The sequence below is a fragment of the Stegostoma tigrinum genome, chromosome 15, assembly GCF_030684315.1.
Source record: "Stegostoma tigrinum isolate sSteTig4 chromosome 15, sSteTig4.hap1, whole genome shotgun sequence".
In the NCBI taxonomy this organism is placed as follows: Eukaryota; Metazoa; Chordata; class Chondrichthyes; order Orectolobiformes; family Stegostomatidae; genus Stegostoma; species Stegostoma tigrinum.
The window spans coordinates 32,776,790-32,794,664 of record NC_081368.1 but is presented as its reverse complement, the minus strand read 5'-3'; the positions used below and the strand labels follow the sequence as shown (position 1 = coordinate 32,794,664).

The window sequence follows — 17,875 nt, the reverse complement described above, 5'->3', positions numbered from 1 at the left end:
GGTCGGCTAAAGGCTGCCAGTTCCTATCTGAAATCAGGCTGAATCAATTCAAACCTAGGGCAAAATCTTCTGAAGGCGACAAGGGTCTGAACTACCAGATTTCAAGCCAGCTGTTAGTCTCCTCCATAAAAGCAGTCACACCTCATGCCACTTAAGAATTTAACAGTCCAGGGCTGGCATTCACCAAGGATCAAGTACCTAGAGGCAGAGGTCTCGTGCACCAAGAGTGCCCATCTAGTCAGATGCCAGGATCTTTTTGTACTCAGCATCAACACAAAGAAGGCAGTGCCACTGCTGCCACTACTGAACATATCCCAGGTGTCAGATTGAAGAGGGACCTAGGAACCGGTAGGCGATGGCAGGAAGGAGAAATCGCAGAAGAGGTTTAGCAGCAAAGTTAGGGGAATATCTCTTTGTGGACCTTCCCTTTCCCCTTCCCGATGACAGATCCCTCAATTAGTCAGAGTGCCTTTGAACAACTGAGCGCCCTGAAAGACCATTTATTGATTGAGCATTAATTGACCATTTTAATTGGAATGCAGACAAGAAAGTGATAAGGTTGCCTTCACCCTCCCAACTAAATAAATTCCCCTCCTGAAGCCAAATACACACAGAGGTAACAAGCTCCACAAAATTCCAGAGGATGAAAACTTGCCCATAAAGAGAAGTAGCTAGCTTTGTAATTGTTTAGTTTTGAGTGTTTTTAGATCCTTCCTTTCTTCAGCGTCATGTGTCGTACAAACGGCTAATTGATAGGAATGGCTTATTCTCAGCAGAATATCTATAACATTACCACATACAAGGCAGGAATCACTAATAATATAAACCAAAGTGAGTAATTCAATTTACAATACGTCAAAATTAGATTGCTAGCACAGTTGATTGTCTGAAGTGAACAGATCTACAGAAATCCTGGAGCTAAATTGTGTATGCCATATGGTCATACTCTTCCAGGTATGAACAGTATCTAAAAATAGAAAAGCAGGTGAAGACACCCTGCCCAGTGATTTACACTTATAATTAGTTAGTTTAATCAAACCTAGGAGTGTAAACACAAGGATGTTGTCCAATCTAATATGAGCAATTTCACTTAGTGCAGCAAGAAGTTATAGACTGTTGACAGCACAGAAGGAAGCTATTGGCTCATGTCAGCACCAGTCAACAAAATTCTGGCTTCACTAATCCATTTTCCAACTTTTGGCCCATAGTCTTGGAGGCAATGAAAAGGTAAGTGAACACTAAGTACTACTTACATGTTATGAGAGTTTCTGACTCAGCCATCCTTTCAGGCAGTGAGTTCGAGAATCCCAATACCAAACAAATTTCTCCTAACGTAATTCTTAGCCTTCTAGCTATGATCTTAAATCAAAGTACCATGGCTATTGGTTTCCCTACTGATGAAAAATAGTCTTCCTAACCACCGTTCCTATGGCCCTCAAAATCTTACACACCTCTATCAGGTCCCCATTCAACCTTTGCAGTTCCAAGGAAAATAACTCTATCCTATCCAATCTTTTCTTAAAGCTCAGACCCTCCAAACTTAGCAATATTGTCTTCACCCTCCCTGATGAACCACATCCTTCCAATATTGTGGTGAGCAGAACTGCACACAATACTCTAGTTGTGTCCTAACCAGCATCTCATACAGCTCCAGCACAATCTTTTTGTTCTTGTATTCTACGTCTTTGCTAATTAAGGCAAGTATACCATATGCTTCTTGAACCACCTTATCTACCGATGAGACCGGAGAATGATGGATGTTAGAGGACATAAATGTTTGAACTCAGAAAGAAAGAGAAGCTTTTGGAAGATACTGAGGGCTCTTTACACCATTGGCATTACAGATGTATAAAATGTGTAGGGAGAACTCAAAAAGCAAAATTAGGAAAGCAGAGGAGATGATACTGGCGCGTTGAATAAAAGCAAAAACCCAAAGGGATTTTTTAAAACTACAAACCATTTGCATTGTACTCTTATTATTTCCTCCTTGAATGCTTCACAGAATTTCATCTTCGCGTAGGTAGCCCCAGTCCACTTGGCCCAAAGAGTATCTTATCAGCCTATTCCCAGTCTATCTTTATCCTTTTCCATAATCATTCTAAACCTAGCTAAGCTATGGTTACTATCTCCAAAACTCTCTCCTGCTGATATGCCCTCCATCTGCCTGGGTTCATTTCCAAACATAAGGTCCAGAACTGCTTTCTTCCTTGTTAAGCTCTCTATATGCTGACAAAGAAAGTTCTCCTGGATGCAGTTTAAGAATATTGTTCCTTGCACACTGAACTCCCAATTGATATTTAGGTAGTTAAAATCCCCTACTATTATTGCCTTATTATTCTTACACTTCCTGAAATTGGATTAAATACCCAATTTTCTATCTCTCTGACTACTCGGGAGCCTATGAAACTCACGCAACAGTATACTTGCCCCATTTCTGTGTTTTTTTTACTTCTACCCATATGGCCTCAGAATGGCATTGCTCCACACTGCCATAATTGATCCTTTGGTCAATTATTATGAACGTCTCCCCCACTCTTCTTTTATCTCCCTCTTGTCTCATCTGAATACCTTATAACCAAGAATGGTTAAGCTGCCCATCTTTCAGTCAAGTCTATGGTACGGCAATGATGTCATATATCAATCTGTGCCTCAGTTCATCTGTCATACTCCTCAGGCTCCTTCGAATACATGACATTCCAATTAGCCTTATTAAACTCACTTCTTTCTTATCTAGCCTGCATTTCTTCTGCCTTCCATACTTCATCACTCACTTTTCAACATACAATTCCATCGCAGCTTCTCTTCCCTCTTATGTAGGTATCAGAATGCCACTCAACAAATCTCCCAGAGTGGATAACACAGTGTGGAGGTCAAGGAATGCAGCAGGTCAGGCAGTAATAGAGGAGTAGGAAAGTTGGTATTTTGGGTCAGGACCCTTCTTTAGAACTCTGAAGAAGTTCTTGGTATCACCCAGCATGGATATTCATCCTATTCCTGTTCACATGTAACCTAAGTTACACAATTTCCACCTCCCGCAGGAATGGTCCCATTGCCTCAGAAATCTAGTATACTCCCTTGTGAGCCATCTTGCCAACCACACATTCCTTCTGTTCCTATACTCTCTTTACTGTGTGGTACTGGGAGTAAATTGGAGATTACTATATTTAAAGTTCTCATTTTCAATTTCCTACATAACTTCTTAAAGTCTGCTTGCAGGGCCTTATTATTCTGTCCTCCTACTTCACTGATGTCAACATGAACCATGATCTCTGACTGCTCACCAATCTCCTTCAGAATTCCCTGCAGCCACTGTGTGGCACTCATTCACATTCTGCCTGAAGTTCCTCAAGCTACTGGATCACCGCATAATGTGATGTGTTATCCTCGAGTCTCTCAGCATTATGAATGCACTGCAGTGCCAACAGCAACTGCACAAACTCCAATCCTGGAACTCAGGTCCCAAGCTAGAGGCACCTCCTCCACACATAGTCATCTGGACCGCCAGGAGCATCTAGGATTAAGGCAGTTCCCTGTCAAATTATGAAATAGGAATTGCAAAGACTCTGACATGCAAAGATGTATTTCAGTCTGTCTTTGAAAACAGTTCAAAGTAGTACATTTATAAATAATCCCCTCATAATCAGCATCTGAAAGAAAGTCAATCAGGCAATTGATAGTCACTACAGCATTAAGTGTGAAAAATCATCTTAAACCTGAATAAAGTCATTCATTTTGCCTTTCAGTTTGGGTTTTAATAAACCCTAAAACAGAGGAGAACCTCTCTTCATGTAGCGACTTTATTATACCAGACACCTCAAAGTACAGGAATCTAAATGTGAGCCTTGCACTACCTGTGGCCTATCAAATAATACAAGATCCAGTAGTAAAAGAACTGATTTAATCTGGCGTAGCAAAAGAGGTGGCATTCCTGGTCACAATAGGATAGGGGGAGGTTCAACCAATCTTTCCAAAATTAGTAATTGTGTCTACAAATTGACATCTGGTTAGTAAAGATTGGATTTAACTTTAAGGGATGTTTCTGCACCCTGTCACTCAGGAACCCTCTTCTTCCTGCTTGTTGTGAGCAGTGTACTTGTGGGGTTAAAAATCAAAATACTAATAGTTTCCAGGCCCACTGGCAGTATTTTCTGACCAGTGTCATTTTACATCTCATTTCACAGTCAATCAAGGTTCTCATCACAGGCAGGTAAAAACTTAAAGAGCTTATTGAAACAAGTTAGGACATAAAGAGACCTTAATTGCAAAGTATGGGTTTTGAGCACAAGCTCCGGTCTGCCAAATGGCATACAGCAACATTAATTACAGACAAATCTGGACAGAGGGACACATTTATTTTCTTCTCAGACCAACTGACACCACACTGCTAGCTTTTCACGACATCACTTCTGCTGACATCTCTTGGAATTGGTGCAGTTTGAACTGGAAGCCTTTTCTAGAGTGCAAAGTTGAGAGGAAATGTAAGGGACATGTTGGCTGGGAAGGAGAAGTGGGAGAGAGAGTCAAATAAAAATACTCCAAGACTTCACTGAAGCAACAGTTAATTAAAGGTTTTTAGCTGCTTCAAAAATGCTAATTAAATTGCAATTCTGATGGCGCAATGCTGTGTAGAAGTTCCATCAAAAGATGTAAGCAAAGCTTTATCTTTAAAACCTAGTCAAACTACATAAGTGATTTTAATTATAGGGGACATGGAGAGAAAGTGCATTTATACTTCTTGTTTTTTTGCAGATGTTGAACAGAAATGAATTAACTGAATGGAAAACTTATACCTATATGCTATTGGAGTGCTGCAACAGAGTGAAAACCATTATTTATATACCATCAGGCTTTGATCATGAAATTCTACATTGGTCAAACATAATAACATCTTAACTATAGTGTTAAGAGCTAGAAAATACCAATTTATGGTGATTGGAAAAGAGCCATTGCTGACATAAAGAAAAGCCTTTATACACCACAATTAGTTAAGATCTGGAATGCAATGCATCAGAGGATGGTACAGAGCAGTTATGGCTTTCAAAGATGAATTGAATAACTTCCTGCATGATGGTGCCATATATACAGTTACAACTTTTTTGATTATTGCAGGATCTGGAACTATAGAACCAGCTGCAGAATCACATTCGAGGAGTGCAGGATGTGAGACGCTCAATGCAAAACACCTGAAAAGTCTGCAAGGTTGTAGAGAAAGCTGTCAGAGTTGGATTAGTAAAATTGCCTTTGCAGATATGGACACAGTGGCCTGAAATGCCTCCTTCTGAGCTGTAACCATTCTTTGATTCTGTAGAATTACATTGCAAAATAAATGTTTTCTTTTAAATTGCATTTTCGCATTTTAGTCCCATTGATTCTTCATTCCGTGTTTCAAAAACAAAAGCTGATTATGAATCTTAAAATACTCCAGGAATAAAATAACTAAATCTTCCATTAGCATAGCATTGTTACCTGAAGGAATTAGAATTGTCAAATGCCAAATTCAGGGCAGTCAAAGAGTCACCAGTCCAGTGTGCTGTAATTTCCAAATCACAACAGTTCTCAAATCAGAAAATGTAAAAGTTAAGCACTTTCCACATAGTATTTGTTAGTATCCTAACTGTACAAATCCTTGAACCAATGTTTTCTTGAAAAAGGGCCAGAGGACACAGTTTAAAAATAAGGGGTAGGCCATTTAGAACAGAATTGAGGAAAACTTCTTCACCCAGAGAGAGTGGTGGATATATGGAATGCTCTGCCCCAGAAGGCAGTGGAGGCCAACTTTCTGGATGCTTTCAAGAAAGAGATAGACAGAGCTCTTAAAGATAGTGGAATCAAGGGTTATGGGGATAAGGCAGGAACAGGATACTGATTGTGGATGATCAGCCATAATCATAACGAATGGTGGTGCTGGCTCGAAGGGCCGAATGGCCTACTCCAGCACCTATTGTCCATTGTCTATTGTCTGATATATCTAAACTGAAATATGTAGACGAGCTATTGGGTCAGTTGAGCTGAATAAACAAAAAGCCTTGAAAGTGTAAGCTAGTAGGGTTCAACATCTTTGGGAGGAGAGCAAGTTAGAAAACAAAGAAAAATTCTTCAAACTGACAAATGCTGAACATTTGGTAAATTCAAATTGTTCACAAGCTAATTAGGCAAAATGAGGCGTAATTGGCAAAAAAAATTAGTTGCTGTTGTTAAAATCTATCTTGCAACACTTGATATTTTGAACTTGGTCCCTGGGGCTGTATTGTCCTGTGGCCTCCAGAACTCCAATGTGGGGACGAAGTGGGAATGCTGCCCACCCACTCCCCACCATCACATAACCCCTCCCCACACCAGACTGCTTCCATGGAGCAAGTAATTTGTAATTTTGTAATTTATTAAGTTAGATGCATGTGTGGGAGTGGAGGAGAGGGAATGTTTGTCACTGAAAAATTGCTTGAGAAGCTACAAAGTCATCCCTCATTGTGAATTTAAATATATATCTAAATATGTTTATTTTTTGCCTACTGCAGATATAGATGCCATTTCCCCAATATTTTTCCCTGTCAACCAAGTGCCTTGTCCATCTTACCCTTCCCCTTGCAACTCTCCCCCCAACACAATCCTAGCCTGTCACCATGGGGTCTCTGGAAACCATTATCTGTTGTCTTTAACATTCTGTAGGTAAATGTAGAAATTTCAATACACTAGCTCTTGGACAGTTGACACATCAAAAGCTTTAGATGTGTGTGGTAACAGTAAATGGAGAGCTCAACGTCATTTAAATAATGAGATGAACTACTACCGTGAAGTATATCCTTCGATAAAATGGAACGTGCCAAAATGTCTACAGGTCAAACAATTTCACTCACAGGGCCTGCTTTTGCCAATCTCCTCATGACAACAACACACAACCAGAGAAAGATTAAACGTAAATGTTGTTATAGGAATTGTACTTGACTTCATTCCATGCCTCAGGTACTTCTGTAACATTTGTATATCAGCCAGATGTCATTACGTCTTAGAATCTCCTCAATTGTTGAAAATAAGGAAAATTTCAGGATATGTTTGAATACATTCTTACAGCGTTAAAATGAAGACCATAATGGTGATGACATTGTAAACACACAGATTGGGGGGGGAAAGAAAGCTTTGAATGGATATCAGGCTTCATTGATTGAGCACATAATTCAAACTTTAACAATACTGTCTCATGCTTTCACACTATCATTGTTAAGCATGAGGCTCATATTATTCTTATTAGTGTACAGTGGAGAGTAGCTGAACTCTCTGCATGTATAGAAGACACCTCTCACCACCTACATTCATTGTTAAAGATCCGCAACTCCAGAATGTGAGTTATAAAATCCATTCATAAAGTGGAACTGAAAAACATTGCTCTCTTTTGTGCACTATCCTTTCAGGCAGGTGGTCTTGTAAGAAGATTTATGATGAATATAAGGCAGGGAGCAGTGAAATTACATTTGTCTTAATGCTCAAAAACTAAATTGTAGGTATATTTCTTACAAAATATATTAAATATCCTGACAGTGCTTATTACACTAAGATAAACATCGGTGGCTTTTTTTTTACTGCGACGAGGAGAAAGTTTGGAATTTTCTGCCGGAGAGAATAGTTGAGGCCAAAACATTGAAAGTATTCAAGGATGAGTTAGATACAGAGATAATGGGAACTGCAGATGCTGGAGAATCCAAGATAACAAAGTGTGGAGCTGGATGAACACAGCAGGCCAAGCAGCATCTCAGGAGCACAAAAGCTTCTGTCCAGTTTCACACTTTGTTATCGTGAGTTACATATAGTTTTGAGGCTAAAGAGATCAGAAGATTTATGATTAAAGCAGGATGGGGAGGTGAGTTGGAAGATCAGCAGTGATCACTATGACTGGAGAACGTGATTGCTGTAGGTCGGTCAGCACAATCTCAATGGTGCTGTATGGCTCAATGAAATATTGAATGATGGAACAGGCTCAAAATTCCAAATGGCCTGTTTCCACGTTTCTATGTTTCCCAACTTTATCACACACTTCTGTCTAATTTACCACTGTCCTCCTGCACCGAAGGTTACCAGCCATCACGTAACTGGAGTAACTAGTTTGAAGAGCTGTACAAGGGCCCACACTCACATCGATAATTAAACACCTTACACCCTGAACCTCTGTGGGGAGCAAAATTTTGGATGCCCTGACTTCACAATGAAGGCTCTCACTCAGCTACATCACCCCACTGCAGCTGAGTCCAGAGCCAGGTCATGCACAGCATTTCGTGGAGCTAACCCAGTGTGGAGCTGGAGGAACACAGCATGCCAAGCAGCATCAGAGGAGCAGGAAAGCTGAGATTTTGAGTCAGGACCCTTCTTTAGGGATGGGGGAGGGGAAGGGGGCTCTGAAATAATTAGAGAGGGGGAATTGGGCTGGGAAAGGGAGGTGGGATGGTGATAGCAGGTAGGTAGTGGTGGGGACTGACCAGTGAGGTGGGAGGAGCGGATAGGTGGGAGAGAAGACAGACAGGTTAAGGAGGCAGGTATGAGAGGGAGGGTGAGGCCAGGGTGGGGGATTTTGAAGGTAATAATAGTCTGCACTGAAACCATTGGGTTGTAGGTTTCCAAGGCGGAATATGAGGTGCTGGTCCTCCAGTTTCCGGGTGGCGTCGTGATGCTGGAGGACAGCCAGGATGGACATGGATGGACACTTTTTGGAACTATAAGTGTCACCAGTTCTCTTATGTTTTTTGGAACAGGCTCCTTCCAGGCTACAGCAGATGACAGGGCAACATCTGACCATTTTGCTGCCCTCCACAGTAATGGTATCAGGCATATGATCACATTCAGGGGAGGCGGTAGTGCTGCTGTAAAGTCAGGGGACTAGTTATCAAGGACAGCAAGGTGGCATTCTAAGGACATGGGTCTGAATGGTAAAATTTGAATTCAATAAAAGATCTGGAATAGAATGCTAGTCTAATGGCAACTATGTAACCAGTGTTGATTGTCATAAAAACCCATCTGGTTCTCTAATGTCCTTCAGCGAGGGCAATCTGCTGTTCCAATCTGATCTAGTTTACATGTGATTCCAGACCCACAACAATGCGGTTGAGTCTTAATTAGGAATGGGCAATAATGCTGGCCTATCCAGTGATGCCCTGAACCCAATAATGAATTAAAAAGAACTTTCAATCTTAGAAAACAGCTTTAAAAAAGGGCACACAGGATAAATATCTATAGAGGCCTTATTTTCAAGTACTCATTAAAAAGCTCTTGTAAGTAATTACATTTTTTAAACATTACAAATTTTAAAATAATTTTGAAAATTTACTGCTACTTAATTGTTTTGTTTTACTGTAGCACTCACCTTTGCCTCCTATCTGAAGTCAGGCAAAAGAAATGGCACTTTTATCATTCAGTTCCCACCAACCTCTTCCTGTTGGTTTTCAGTGAATTGAAGGGACTTACAAGTAAGCAAGAAAGGCTTTCATTTTCCCTTGTAGCTAACCAGTAAAAAACTAATGAAAAGTATTCTGGTAAAATTTGATTGTAGAATTAGCGCAAAACAGATAATTTTTCCAAGCTCTGTTTCACACCCAACATGAGTTTCTTTTCTACTCACTTCTGCTGAAAATTTCACTCCAGCCTTTTAAATAAGCTGTAAACCATTTATTTCTAAGACGAAAGGTTTTAAATAAAAAAGGAAAAGTTTAAAAAGTATGTTATGTAATAATGACAAAGTGCAATCAGAACAGTTCTCATAATTGAAAGGCAATTGATACTTCCACACTCTGTCATCCATCAAACAGTAAATTTAGAAAATACCATGTTTTGTATGAATTTGCATGTATGAAGAATGCTGCTGATGAGGACTAGTTGTTAGCATCCAGTTGTTCCAAATCAGAGATTACACATTAGGACGCAAGATAAAGATGACTTAGCTTTCCCCTGCCAAGGGTCTGGATTTTGTTGTTGTAAATATTCACTCATTTCAGATTTCTGTACTTTTGATTGTGAAGTAAAATGGGAAAAAAAATCTGCTTTAAAAACCAAAAAGATTGTTGAAAGATTATTGCACCTTTTAAACGCAAGTTACCAGACTCTCATTGTAAGCTGTTTGAGAGATGAGCTGGTTTTAAGTGGTGTGTATGGATGGAGAATGAATGGTGTGTATTGGCCTGCAACAAGAAGCTGGTTGGTCTGTGAACAGTTACTGATGACAAAGGGCTCCTGCCTGCAAGCAGCTGTGTGATTGGCTTCTTGGTAGCTGATCAGTTTAGGGTATAAATTCTTAGGCAGACATCATCAGATCTTTGTAAGGGAAGGAGCTGCTTTTTCTCTACAACAAATAAAAACTCAAGCCTGAAGATAGCCAGTTTAATTCCCCTCATCAATTTCTGTAAGCTGTGACTTTCAATTAGTAAGTCAGAGATGTTTGTCGGTATAAATTAGTCACACTGTCTCCTGCAAACAATTGTGAGTACCTGGTGAAGCATTCCAATCAGCAAAAAGGAACATCTCAGCAAACACTGCGGTCTTCCCAATCCTTCCCTGTGCCCATAAAAAGCAAGTTTCCAGACTTTGAACAGGATGGCTACCTCAGTGCAGACAGTATCCAACAGTTCACCCACATCCAGGGATGCAGGGAATCCCCTAGTGACAAGACTGTAGATGAACAGACATTCGGTCTATGAGTAATTCTATAAAGTCTCAAAAATGGGCTTTAAAATTGGCAGTATTAATTTTCTGTTGGGAGCACCACTCCCTCTCCATTGCAGGTAAAAACATGGTCATCAAGTGTGAGGCACTCTCCCTGCTGTTGTATGTGGTGCAGGTGTGGCCTGTTCCCTGAAGTCATTGCAGTTACATGAGCCGATTTCCACTTCATCTGGGGATCTAAGGTATGCTGTGTCAGCAGGGACACCATTTACAAAACTCTAGGTAAAAGGTGAAGAGCATATCCAATGTTGCCCTCATCCTGATGGTCACCTTTGTGTGCGGCTGCATCAAGCTGTGCACAGACTCTCAGTACACTGACACCAAGTGCCACTACATACTGAAGTTCCACCTGTGCCTGGTGTTGTGAAGGATTAGGCTGGGCTCGTTGCCATGGTCGCTCCAAGTAGTTGGACTGTTCAGTATCATCTGTTCTTCATGGTGCAATTTGCAAAGAAAAACACCTTTTAACCACAATCTATCAGAAAGTGGTCAGACCATAGCATCCTTGAGACCCTATGAGAAAAGAAGGTGGATCCTGTCGCATGGTTCCCTGGGCAGACTGTCAAAATCATTTGGCATAACGCCTCATCACCAGAGCTTTTTGACAAGCACCAAGACATCATTTGGCTGGTGGTGAGAAGGGCATTATCTGTGAGATCCTTCATGTGCACCCAGTCCACCTGCACCAGCGCATCCTGCCCTCGAAACAGCTGCAGGGGGGTAGGGAGTGTCACACATATTCTTCCAGAATGCGGCTTTGCAAAGGTCGTCTGCAGAAAAATGCAGTCATTTTTGTCAAAGTTCATCCCGAGCAGCTCCATGATGCAGGGCTCTGACCAAGTGTTGCAGATTGGTACATTGCAAGGTCCAGGACTATGTGCTGAGGGTTGCACTAAAGATTGGACCAGCTGCCATCAAGGCACAGTAGGGAAAGACCACAGTCTAAGGGCTTTCTGCCAAAGTACAATGGGTGTGCGTTCAGTTATTGGACCCTCTTGATGCCCCAAATGCATGTAAATACAGTCTTGTTCAAGTAAGAGATGCCTTTGGTTTGTTTGGATAGAGTGAAACTCCAGTGTTTGTTTGTTTCCATGCTAATGTAAAGAACCGAACTGTGTTTGTGACTATATACAGATAGACACATATACGAAAAGTGGATTTTTGAAATAAAAGAAGTCATTGCACAAAAGTGGTGGGAACCCTTGGGGCATGAATTTGTAAGTACTTTAAAATCTCTATTTTATTCAGTCCTATCTATGATTAAATTATAGGTATGAGAATTGCTCTTTTTTTATATCTTTCTTTCATTTTTCTTCAGCTTGAAACAGTGAAAATGTCAACTCTTTCACCATGAGATCAGGGCATTGTTCTCCCTCCCTTTCACTGAGTTATTGAACAGAAAACAGCATAAACTAATAAGATAGTTCAAGGGTGTGTGTGTGTGAGAGACTGAGCAAAGGTTCATGGATTTGACAGAGAATAAGCATCAAATGAGTTACTGAGTGAGGGAGATAGTGAACATATCAACAAGAGTGAGATAGAATGTATAGGAATAAGTGTGACTGAGTGTTTGAGTAAAAGATTAAGGGGTGAGACTGAAGAAAATCTAGGTGCATGTGAGGGTAAAGTTACAAGGGTAAAAGGGTGAATTACTGAGTGAGCAAATACAGGTCTGAGACAGACTGACAGTTTATGTGAGTTGATGAATAAAAGTGTGAGTGAATATTAATCTGTGTGAGATGAGCATGCATGAGTGAATGTGAGAGGACAGGGCCCAATTTTAACCAGTCCAAAGCCCATCACAAACACACAGATAAAATCCAGCCCATATGTGACAGTGACTGAGTTTGGAGGAATGAATGACTGAAAAGAGGCAAAAATCAAAGGATTTGCAACTGCCTGCATCAAGTTGCAGCCTCAGCACTCAACTTCTCACCTACTCACTTAATCAGATCTGATAGGAGAGAAGACAAAATTCAGTTTTTATGAACTATAAATACCATTTAAGCACTGAGAAAGACACAGGTTATAGTTTACATTCTCCATTCGATGAGTTTGAAGTCAAAGGAGCACATAAGATTCAGTGGTGGCCTGTCTACTGTTTACCTACCCATCCCTGACCCCTCTGACATTTTACTAGAATAATGGCTGGAATGAAAACCAAACAGCCTCATTCCAAGTGGATATAACTATCAGTCAAAAGGCTTCGTGCCAGACACCCAGCCTGGTAAGTTTCCTCGTGTGGGCTGGAAATAGGTAAGAGTGTTATCACTGCACATTAACAACCCCAATGGCCTCTGAAAGCCTGGCTCTCCTCTTGCCATGGCCTTCCAACCTGGCCCCAGACAGATACCCCAAATCAATTACCAAGCCCTGATCCAGTGCCAAGTACCTCCTTGAATCCTGAACGCAGTACATCAGTGACTGCCATTCCTGAGATGCAGTTGGTAGTGAAGAGTTGCTGATCTCTGATGGCTGGCATTTTTCTCTGAAACAGAGTTATCTACCTCCTGAGGGGCAGGAATCCAACACCTTTACTATTGTTGGCCAACTCTCCATTAAATGGCTGTGGGTCAGTTATTTTCCTGTTAGGCCTTGAGCAGGATCTCCAACCTTACAGACAGGTGCAGATAGCAGCAGTGATGGAGATCACACCACTCCATAAAATCTAGGCCCAAGACCTTGAATGCAGTGGCTAAAACACAAAAAGCAGTCTGCAAGCTCCCTTAAAACTCATACTCTGAAAAAAAGAGAGAGTTTTGAAACTCAAGAGCTTTAGGGTGATTACGTGTGTGAGTTTCTAATTGGATAGCTCTTTCAAGGAGCTAAAACATCTTCTCCTGTACTATGTAATTCTATAAAGCTACCACTTCTCTTTTTTCTCAACTGTTTTTTTTGTTATCTCATGCAATCATGCCTTGTCATGGGCATGTACAGATTTAACACAAGATTAATGACCATTTGGAACAAACATAAAACAAAAATTGCTGGAGAAACTTAGCAGGTCTGGAGTGTCTGAGGAAAGACAGACAAACAAACAGACAGACACACCTGTTAATCAGCATGAATACATTCTTATCTAATATTAACATATATGCATTTTCCAGTGGGGACAGGAGGGAAGGTGGAAGGAGGGTGGAGAATAGTGTATGGTCACTGAACAATTGCCTCAAACTAGAAGCAAGGCTACTTGTTCCTTTCTCCAGTAGAGGAGTGAGGGCACCTTAATACTCCAATAGCTATCTTGAATAAGTGCTCTGTAGAAACTGAATTACTTTTACAATGTGCTAACACTGTTCATCACACCACATGGACCAGATCTCTCCAAATTTATCCTCATGGTAACTTCCAAAATATGTCTAGCAGCAGTATGCTAACAAAACTTCAAATGCTATTCCTTTTCAAGTGATCCTACAGACTGCATGTATAACATCTTATACATTATTTCTTGCATAATAGTTGAAAAACTCAGCCATAAATTTCACAGGACCACTGCTGATGTGCAATCACTATTCTTTGCCTACTGGTCCCTGCTGGAAGTAAGTAGGTATGTTGGGCACTTGGAAACAGGATAGCCTCAATTGTGGTGTCCCAATGGTTGAACAATTTACCACCACTCACCATGTAAACTCTTTGGAAAAAGAATTTATGACACACCAAAAAGTGACCAATACTAATAAAGCCCTATTCCAAGAGTTAAGCCACTCAAGGATGAGAGGTAAACAGAATATAAAATAATCACACTTGTAAATAATATGTGTTCTGTTTATACATGATGCTTTTGTAAATATTTAAAATGTCCAACTGTTTGCTTAAGATGTGTACAGTACATGGATGCTATAAACGCAGGACAGGTTTTACTTGTCTGAATAATTGCCTGATAATTATACCGCTAATAGTAAACACACAAGGTACCATAGAAGGCTTTTTTTTTGCCTTGAGCTTTAACTATTTTAGGAAAGAATAATAACTTGAAGTATTACTAAACACCATAGACTGCTGGATAGCTGAAGGCCACAGATAACTAAATACAAATGGCTATAATAGAAATCAAAAATAAATTGTCAATGTTGGAACTACAGATCAAGTCTGTAATTGGTGTGTCTATCCATGAGAATTGAATCTATCTGAACAGGCTTCAAACACTCTAAAACCTACATTCACTGTTTCTGTCTTGTTCCTAACACCAGCTGATCAAACTTTAAATTCTTTCTCCCGTATAATATTGAAACTGAGCAAATGTATATGTGTCCTGGCATATTACAAACAGTAATATTTAAGGCATATTTGTTCATATGAAGAGTGAATGGTAAACACTATGGATGATGCATTGAAATCTGTAAATGATACAGATCGGATATTTAAGCATTTCTCCCCGATATACTTTGTCACCTTTTTAAGACAGCTTTATTAATACATCATACTCAATGCATATGCTTTGTGAATCACAATTACCGTCCAGCCAGACAAGATCCTCGCGGGAAGAGCTAAGTGATTTATTGCAAATCCACAGTTCTATGCCCCAGACATTGGAGGCAGCATTGTAAACAAGTTCAGTTCGACCAGAGATGAGAAGTTTTTTTTATATCAACCCGTCCCTTTGCAGCTGAAACATTTTCATGTCCACGCTGGGATATCAGGAGACCAAGTTTAAGGCGTTATTTTAAGGAGCATATCTTTGGCAGGGAGTGGGGGTGTGGCATTGACAGTTTCTCAAGGACGATAGAGACTGCCAATTATTCCGGCATTTTATCCCAAAGGGTTACCGTACACAAGACTTATCTGTGACATAAGCTGATACCACCAAATGCACATCTCCCTGATACCCCATAACACAGATCTATTTGCTTCAACGCTTTTTTCCAAATTTAACTTCGATGTGAATGGCACTGCAAACACATCGTTGCAATACTTAATTTATTGGGTTTTATGTGTTTAAGTCGAGGTATTATTTCTGTATATCGATTCAATTTGTAAACTGAATGCTATCGGTCTGTTGGTTGAACTCGTGGTTCACGGTGATCTATTACAGATTAATAACCACTTTAAGACAAGATCCAGTCATTCCAACACGTTGTATTATTCTCTGCCATACGCTAATATCATTCCACAACTTCCAATTGCAGGACTGATCCAGCGGCTAACTATGCAAGGCATGCTCACAAGAAGCTCGCAAACATGGAACATAGCAGAGAGAGCTTTCGCTGAGCATCTCACAAACAAACAAGTGCCAGAGACTAATCTAATTTGCAATCCTGTTTAGAAATTCATAGTTTAGTGTCAAAGCAACAAATGCAGCTCCCCTATCCAAACAATTCCATTAAGTAGAGCTCTCTCGCTGAGTGAAACGTATTATTCGTGAAGCAGCTGCAACGGGTCACTTACACTGTCGCCTACATGTGACCCTTGGTATAAATTTAAAATTTATTAACATGATGGCGGTGGGTGGACTTGGGGTCCGATTCACAAGCGTTTATGGAGAGCCCCAGCCTCTGCTAATTGCGGGTCCAGTGTTGTTATTAAGTACTCATTTGTCCTTTTTTTTCCCAGTTCCTGCTGGATCGCTGCTTGAAGTACGCCAGTAACCTTATGGCACGACTTCCGATTTGGTGATATTTTGAAAACACGCCCTAATTTCTCAGAAAAAAAACAGGCGGCCGGTTAGCTGCAGTATATGTAAAAACACTGAGGGCCCCCCACGTGAGGAAAAGGACAACTGAAATAAGTTCCTTTACAACAAAATGGATAAATTAAAAAAACGAAGGTGGCTTGAAGTGCTGTGTAATATTGAAGTCCTGAAATGCATTGTGCCTGTTGGTCTATAAATTACTTATATTGGCCAAAAATACACAGCGAAATGTTGTCAAGATCATTGGCTGATATTTCCCTGTGTGGTAGAGTGTGGTTTGTTTGGATCCGTACTTTAGTAGATCTGAACTGTATCTGCATCAAATCGTACTCGGGTTGAAGGCATAGCACACAGTTTACTTACGTAGCGCTTTAATTTCTTTTCTGGAGGTGATTTGATGAGCCAGCCAGTGTAAACGATGTCTTCTGCGCTCATTGCTGCAAGTCGGGAGACTTAGTTCTCGGGCAGATTTATGTTCTGTGCTGCGTTTTTCCTCCTGTTGTTAGCGCTGTCACTCAGTTTCTCCATGCACGATGCGGTGTAAAATCCATCACAATATCTCTCATCTGTCTATGGCACAAGTTCCTTGCGTTAGAGGCGGAAGCTCCGCCAACGACCGCAGGCACTAGTTCTCCCACCCATCGCACAGATCTATCCAATAATAGTCACACTATGGTATGACGTTCTGTAAACAACAAACACACATAGTATCGTATCCTCTCCCCAATAAATGCAGAAAGGAAAACTGAAAGCGCTTTCAAGTGAGCTCCCAAGACACAATTGTGGAATAAAATGGGAGTTTTATTTGAGAAAATGCTTTGAATAGCTTTATTCTAAGTGAAATTTGCCCAGTTTTTTTTAGAAAAGCAAATGCATTTCACGTGATGTAGCCTAAGCCCTGTTGTTCCTGTATTTTTGGATGTTGACAGATTAGTTGTTTTCACAAGGTTCAGTCTCTGACAAAATACATTCGGTTTTCATACATTGGATTTAACACCTTGTACGATTGGGCGACCGGTTGAAATGTTCTTAGTACTACAGGGCGAGTTCAAACTGCGGAACGCTGATACACAGGAGATATGCAGAGGCTTTGTCTCAGCAAACAGTTGACAAGATATGCTGTACTTTCATCAAACCCGCGGCTGTGTAACATTGTTTTTGTTCTGCTTGATTTTTTTTTCGAATTATTTTATTCGTCGCTCTTTTTGGTGCTTTATGTTAATATATGAACTAGCGCCACAAAACTTTTATAGAATGCTCACATTGGGGAGATTTGATGTTGTAAGCGCATGCAAACGTTATAAAAATGCAAGTTGTAAATTGTTTACTGTTTTCCATTCCCAAGAACTGCACACTTTGTTGACGCGGTATTCATTCTGTGCGTATAAGTGATGGGATGAAATGTTATAACTAAGCATTAAAAACATAGTTTTCATGGCAATCACTCTCTGACACATAACCTGCCTGCCATCATTCATCGCATTCTTTCTAATCTCTCCCAGCTTGGATCAATAGTTCAATTAGCAGTATTTCCCTGCTGTTTCCTAT

At 40.4% G+C, this 17,875-nt stretch overlaps 1 protein-coding gene across 1 annotated transcript in view; it reads right to left on the bottom strand.

Moving 5' to 3' along the window:
• gab3 (GRB2 associated binding protein 3) overlaps window positions 1-16,930 on the bottom strand; it is a 122,432-nt gene extending 105,502 nt beyond the window's left edge. Inside the window, exon 1 of the mRNA XM_048544093.2 lies at window positions 16,691-16,930. Coding sequence (XP_048400050.2) covers window positions 16,691-16,762 — 72 coding nt within the window. The 5' untranslated portion in view covers window positions 16,763-16,930. The remainder of the gene's footprint in view (window positions 1-16,690) is intronic.
• Between the last annotated feature and the right edge of the window lie 945 nt (window positions 16,931-17,875).